The sequence below is a fragment of the Dipteris shenzhenensis genome, unplaced genomic scaffold (assembly GCF_047967505.1).
Source record: "Dipteris shenzhenensis isolate YYH24624 ecotype China unplaced genomic scaffold, Dip_SZ_1.0 scaf0042, whole genome shotgun sequence".
Lineage (NCBI taxonomy): Eukaryota > Viridiplantae > Streptophyta > Polypodiopsida > Gleicheniales > Dipteridaceae > Dipteris > Dipteris shenzhenensis.
The window spans coordinates 4,495-11,542 of NW_028239349.1; the positions used below are offsets into that span (position 1 = coordinate 4,495).

At 50.0% G+C, this 7,048-nt stretch overlaps 1 protein-coding gene across 1 annotated transcript; it reads left to right on the plus strand.

Moving 5' to 3' along the window:
• Positions 1-3,489: 3,489 nt before the first annotated feature.
• Positions 3,490-6,624, plus strand: LOC147879346 (uncharacterized). The gene has a single exon (XM_087372224.1). The coding sequence runs from the start codon at positions 5,159-5,161 to the stop codon at positions 5,927-5,929; it is 771 nt and encodes a 256-aa protein (XP_087228350.1). The 5' UTR covers positions 3,490-5,158; the 3' UTR covers positions 5,930-6,624.
• The last annotated feature ends 424 nt before the right edge of the window (positions 6,625-7,048 follow it).

Consider the following 7,048-nt stretch of genomic DNA (forward strand, 5'->3'; position numbering starts at 1 on the left):
ACACAGCACTTGGGCTTTAAAGGCAATTCTTTGCCTGAATATTTGCTTCGCCCAACTAATTATTTCGGGCCTGTCCGTCGAAGACTGAGAAGACCGAACTACTGCGTTGAGTAGGAGATCTGCCCAATCTTCTCCCACTTTCAGGGCGGTTACCGCCTGGGAGAACGCCTCTCCCTCCTAAGGGCACCCCCCGTACAGCCACTTCATTAAAGTTATTCCAATCATTACGCAGAATGTAACGAGCGTCCGGGACATTTCCAAACCGTTCAATCACAGGGGCCTGCTCGTTCACCATTTCCCTAATAAAGGAAAGCTAGGCTTTTGGCCGGTTAGCTCTCTATGCTTGAGCATTGCTAGATGCGTTACGCCGCTAAGGGGGGAAAGATTGTGGGGGCTCTGGGGGTTCAGGTTGGTGCGACTAGACTTTTTACACGTGGCGGGCCATAAGATATACACGCCGTTATGACGGCATTTATACTCTTGGGAATGTAGGAAGGGCCCGTTGACTTTAAGCTTATCATAAATGCGTTTCCCGTCACAATTATTAACAGAAGATTTCATTTCAAAGCGTTTCGTTGTCGGAGGACTAGATGCGTTTCCAATACCAACTGCGGCTCCCGCTAAGGCCATGGGAGCCGCTCCTCGTAGTTTTCCAAAACAATACATGATGGGAATGTTTGGATTTTGAATCAGGGCCACGATACCAGGGGGTGCGGGAGCAGGGTTCGAACCTGCATGTTTAGGTCATGAGCCTAACGAGTTAGCCGATTACTCTATCCCGCGCGATTGATCTCGAATTTCCGAATCGATTGAATTCGTTAGGATCGAAGCGGAAAGCGCGAACTTGAATTATTATTATTATTATTCTTCCACAGAAGCACTCTCAAGTTTCTTTTTAATCGGTTCGTGTTAGCTTCAGCCTCACCGAACCTCCCCTAAGGGGATAAAGCTCTTTGGCTGGGGCTCAAGGATGCAGGCTCCTTCGCTTTTGCCCGCTGCCCTTCCCTCTCCATTTCAGTTATCCCCTACGGGAATCGAACCCGTGTCTTCGACATGAAAAGACGATGTCCTAACCTCTAGACGAAAGGGACTATTTGGATGACTCCGTGGAACTGAAGCATCTATATACGAAACTCTTTCACGTTGAATTTCTGGCACTCGACCTTTCCCTTCCGCTTCCTTCTCTTTCCGCGGGTAGAGATACTGGTTCCGGTAAAAAGAAAGACTGGATTCTCGAAGAGACTTCGTACCAAGCACAAGCACTTAGGCGTACCTTGAGCCAAGCAGGAACAACATTACTTACTCCCTCGAGCCTGAGCTGTCAACACCAAGGGAAGCAGTCCACACGCACCAAGTACGGCACCAACCTTTGTTGTTGTCATTTCGCATGGGTTTGTTTTCTTTATACGAAATTTCCAATGCGAAAGGTTTTGCAAATCCTGTTGTTTTCTTTATTGGACCCTCGAAAAAACATGTTGCCAGGGAAGCGGAACGAAAGATGGGCGGGTTCATCGAATTTTTCTTCATCAATTCGGGCCTCCTATTATATAATTCTCTCCGAACGATGCAGACGCGATTTCTGTTGAGGCGGACAAATCCAATAAGAAATAGGGGATAGATTGAATTGTAATCATTAATGCAATGCTCGCCGGTTGTGATCTCAGTGGCTCATGGTTCATAGAATGGCCTAGGGGGCCCCCCAGTTCCGAAGGAGGGACTTGGGGGGTTGGGGCGGGGACCCCGCCCCCAAGGGGGTTCCGCAAACGCCCATTCAGGAAACGCTTTCTCCGACGGAAACACAGTTCCTAGGAAATGAGCTCCCGGTTCTTGTAGAAACAGCAAAAAACCAGCCACGCGGAACTGCTAGCCCTAAACCCAATTTTCCGGGGAGAAAGCCCTTGAAAAGTTCAGAGGATGAGAAGGGAGCACCCCTAGCACAGATGGGAGGTGCAAGGATTCGACCCGGGAAGGCGCGAAATGGCCACAGGGCAGAGATGGTTCTTAGGGAAGCCACAACCACCATCCAAAGCAAGGGGTAACGGATGAAACGAGGCAGGAAAGCTAGAGGCAACAAGTTCAATAGGGCGTTGGGGGAGCCAAAGCGCTAGGGCACCTCCGCGTGTGTTCCCCCGGGAAGCCCAGATGAGAGAGGACAGAGATGGAAGAGAGCGAGAGCAAGCGAGGAACAAACAAATAGGCGAAACTGAAACCTTGAGATGGGGGCAACATAAATCCCCCACTCCCTTTAAAAAGCTCGAAGCCAAATTGCAACAAGGAAAATCGCTCTAACGAAGGAAAATTGCGAAGGAGGCGTTATTGGCTTACAGGGAAATTGGGAAAATGGCAAGCCGCATCCATTCCCCTCCCTAACACGTGGCTGCCATTCCCTTCTTCTCTGGCTAGCGTTTTCGCGGGAACTCGCTTACCCAAGCTTCTTGGTGGCCGGCTCCGCCCTGCTCCCCGGGATTTCACGAAGAAATGTTATGGCCAGGCGGGGCCAACCAATATCAAAATCTATTGGGAATGGAATGCTTCTTGCAGCAGGAAAGGCAAAACTAACTTTGGCAGGGTGGAAATACCAGCCAGGGCGGCCCAATAGGACGAGATGCGGATTCGAACCGCGAACGTTAGGCTTTCAGCCGATCGATTTCCCAATCAATCTATCCCGTCAGGGGGGCCACTTCTCGACGCCGGGCCCTAGGGAAAAATATTGATATTGGTAGGGGAAAGCGGTAGAGAAAGCCCTAGTTCTGGTAGGGACGGGACGGGAAAGCCCAAACCAAGGCTCCCTGGCCTGAGAAATCCTTACCAACGGAAGGAGAGGTATCTTCCCTTGCGGAACGGATTACCCGAGCCAGGGATGTACCTTCAGAGGGAGCTTTATTCTACCCCAGCCCAGCCTTCTCAGGCCCAAGCAAAGGTCTCACTTCCTCCTATCACTCCTCTCCCACGCAACTGAGCTTTGCCGAGCCAAGGCCACTGAAGTGAAGAGGCTCATCACCTGAAGGAACCACCACTAACCCGGCTAGGGTGGCGAAAGAGGAGCACCATAATGCATTGTTGTTGCTCGGCCTATAGTAAGTATTCGTAAAATTTCGCATTTTCGGTTCCGGTTGGTGATCAATTAGTTAGCGAGCGAAGCGAGCGTGCAAGCGCGCTAATGGGATCCCGGGCCCTAAGGCAAGGGCGGTGAAGGCAGTTCAGCAAGGATTGATCCGAGTTGTTTAATAATACGAAATTTTGTAGATGGATGACCGGCACTTTCCCGCAAGCAGGCAAGTGGGAACTGGGAATCCGGAGCTACGCTAGCCCTCTTTCGTTAGGCAAGCCTGGTGGCACAGGGCCGGTCCTTGAAGTCGGCTGGTATGAGAAATTCTTACTGGCAAAAGCAGAGAAGGATATTCAGGCACGTCGTGATCGTGATTAGCTAGAGGACTAAGCCATTCCACTTCCAGAACGACGTGCGTTCCGTCGCACAGATCGATTTCCGGCAGCCCACCAAGATATCCAGTACCCCTATGTATCCAACACCTGCTACATGGGAACCGCATTGGTAGTAGAGCCTAGGGGTTTCCGGCATACAGGTCAGGGCAAGTTCGGGCTGGGGCTAGGCATGTGAAGGTCTCCAAGGGCATGTGAAGTCTTCCGAATCGCATGATCTTATCCCGTTAGGGAGAGCGAACCGGCGCTACACCTCACCTAATGTCTGCTACCCTACAGGATATTAGCCAATTCGGAAGGGAGGGAAGGAAGGACGGCAGATTACTTTGGCCGGGCAGAAGTGGGCACTTTCCTTTAGGGAGCCACGTGCAAATCCACTGAGAATGGAAATTTCGTATATAGAATCCGCAATTGGACCATGGAGTGCAAATCCACTGAGAATTGTCCAAGGAATGGAAATTCAATCTTGCTTTCTTTGGCGTACCCACCGCGGAAAGGCATCGATTCCGGGAAGGAATTTCGGAATTGCGTATTCTAGTGGATGCGGCAAAGGCTCGCCGCACCCACCAAGAAGTTGGGCTCGCACTATCGTATCTGTTGGGGGAGCGTTGGCTCGCACTCCCCGGCAAGTTGAACGGTTGAATCATGTTGGCACACCATCGACTTTCCCTCGGCACCATTCCACGGGTTCGATTCCGGGATAGCCTTAAACTGCCATGAATATCCCCAGCTTTAATAACCAACACCACAAGACATGCCTGGAAACGGAAGAATGATTACAGAGCAAATGGCGACGAGTATCAAGGGAAAATTGAGGATTCTACAGGACGACTTCGCCGAACACATGGGCACGCTAAGAAACTTCCCCGGCCGCCCGGGGCCAGGCGATCTCAGTGAGCTCTCGGAAACCCTTTTTGTTATCCGTGACGCCACCCTGCCGGATATGCAATCGGTAGCGAGGCCTTTGGTGCAATTCGGACCGCCGTTCGATGAGTTGATGGAAGCTATAGACTGGGCTCTCGCCCCCCTGTGGCAAACCCCGCTTCCAAATTCACGCCGAGGCCTTCAGCCTATCCTGCCCCTATTGACACGAGTTGGGATCAAGTGGGAACTCACCGTAACCGAGATCACCGAAAAGGTAAACCTGGGGTTGGACGTGCGAATATGGGATTATTTCGAGCCAAATGTGTTTCTTTTTTATGTATGTAATCTTTCTTATGTATGGAATCTTGGAGCTCAAATCTTGGCAATCATCGCACCACTTCTACTAGGAGTAGCCTTTCTAGTGTTAGCCGAACGTAAAGTCATGGCTTCCATGCAACGTCGGAGGGGTCCTAATGTAGTGGGATTATTTGGGTTGTTACAACCTTTAGCGGATGGTTTGAAATTAATTATAAAGGAACCCATTTCACCTTCAAGTGCTAATTTCTTTCTTTCGAGAACCCTTTTTTGGTAGCTATTTGTTCCAATTGCTCCTCGTGATGCTGCGGAACCTCGGTAATTAGGATCTTAGGACGCAGCCATACCTATGATGCAAGGAATAATTGACTCACATCATGACATTCCGGTCTTCTTAATCATTATTCTGATCTTTGTACCACGGATGTTGGTTCGCACCTCATGGCATTTCCATTACTGAAGAAATCCCATTCCTGAAAGAGTGGTTCATGGAACTACTATAGAGATTATTCGGACCATTTTTCCTAGTCTCATTCCGATGTTTATTGCTATACCACTTTTTGCTTCATCACATTCAATGGACGGGGCAGTAGATCCAGCCATTACTATCAAAGCTATTGGACATCAACGGTATCGGAGTGCGCCCCTTGACGAAGGTGATGGAAGTGCAACGAAATGCACCGGACTGCTTCTACAGTCCACAAAGCATCTGGCTTACCGGATGAGAGACGAGAATCAAGGGAAATTCTCGTCTGACGTCGAGAGACTCAAGGGACTAGAGCATGCCAGAAACGGGAGGTTGAGGTGTTACCCATGCATTGAAAAGGCTCCCCCAGCTAATGAGAAGCCTATGGTTCCATTCCCGAAGTCGTTGGAGGTATACATCCCTGCTTCCAGTATAGGCAATACGCAGGAAATGGATGCTCAGCTTGCGATGTCCAATGACAGCGCTGAAGTAGTGAATCCATCGACACCACAGCTAGTGGCATACAACTTCGGACCCAACAGGCCTGACCCCGTCATCTCTGGAATGGGGGATCCCCGACACGTTGGCAACAACCACAGTAGTTACGAAACTACCGGAGGAAGAACGATGCCGAAGGTTGACTGTTCCTGCTCTGCCTTCCCCGGGGACGGAGGTCCTACGGTAGGTAACAGCAAGCACGAGCACTTTACCGAAGGGGACCAGCGCTTATATTCCACCAGGGTCTCAACTGCTCGCAGTAAGGAACGTTGCGAAATTCCGGTGGAAACTCAGGGGTCACAGAGAATTGACCATAAGTGGAAATGGTTGTATTATTCCAGGTAAGACATATCAGCCTTTTCGTTTGGGGGGTTACCTTGTCGGTCGGTCGGCTTAATTGAACGGGAAACAGATTCCTAGCTTGCCGGGAATGTCACCGTTCGATCCACCGGAGTGTGACGGTCTATCCTTGAAAGACTTGAGAAAGACCTAACGAAATAGTAGTATACTCCTCAAGTGTTAATAGGCGCGGAGAGCTGTTTGCGGGGAAACTTGCAAGTACAGTTCGGAGGGAGGCGAATGGACCTAGAAAGGGGCTGGCCGTCGACCCAACCTTATGAGTATTCAGACTATAACAGTTCCGATGAATAGTCATTAACTTCTGACAGTTATACGATTCCAGAGGATGATTCGGAATTGGGTTAATTATGTTTATTAGAAGTGGACAATTGAGTGGTTGTACCAGCTAAGACTCATTCATGTACGATTATAACTCTGGCTGATGTACCTTACAGTCGGGCTGTACCTTCCCCAGGTGTTAAACGTGATGCTGTACCTGGTTGTTCAAATTAGATTTCCATTTTTATATAACGAGAGGGAGTTTACTACGGTTAGCGCAGTGAGATCCGTGGAACTAATTATGCGTTTACGCCTATTGCCGTGGAAGCTGTTTCCAAGGATGATTATCTGGAATGGATATCTGGTCAATGAGCAATGATGCAATCACCAATAATGCTAGCCGCACGCCTGCAGCACTTCGAGGTGGGGGCTTAATGAACCCCCCCCTCCCTATGCCCTTGCTAATGGAAAAGGGATACTCGCACGGAAGAGATAGTTGCTTCTCATGAAATAAAGTATCATTTCTTCCCCTTGCTAGGGACGGGATTTCAACCATCAATTGGGTTTCCGCGGGGAACATCGCAGAAAGATCGAGTTTTTGGGGGTTCCCGGGAATCCGAAGCTTAAGTTCAGTTTTTGTGCTCTGTTAGTTGGAGGAGGGGACACAAGCCCTCCCCTGAAAAGCAGGAACCGCCACGACAAGGCCAGAGCACTTGGTCCTGTACCCGGTCGCCTAGTGGAGGGACCTCCACGTAGGGAGCAAGGGGAGGTCGAATGACTGAAGCCACTCGCCGGGCTTTTGCTCCCAGCTGAGAACCCCAGTTGTTCAATCAGCCGGCATACGCA

What these genes read in the sequence shown, in the direction of transcription:
- LOC147879346 (XM_087372224.1), top strand. Translation starts at nt 5,159, where the DNA reads ATGTTTATTGCTATACCACTTTTTGCTTCATCACATTCAATGGACGGG.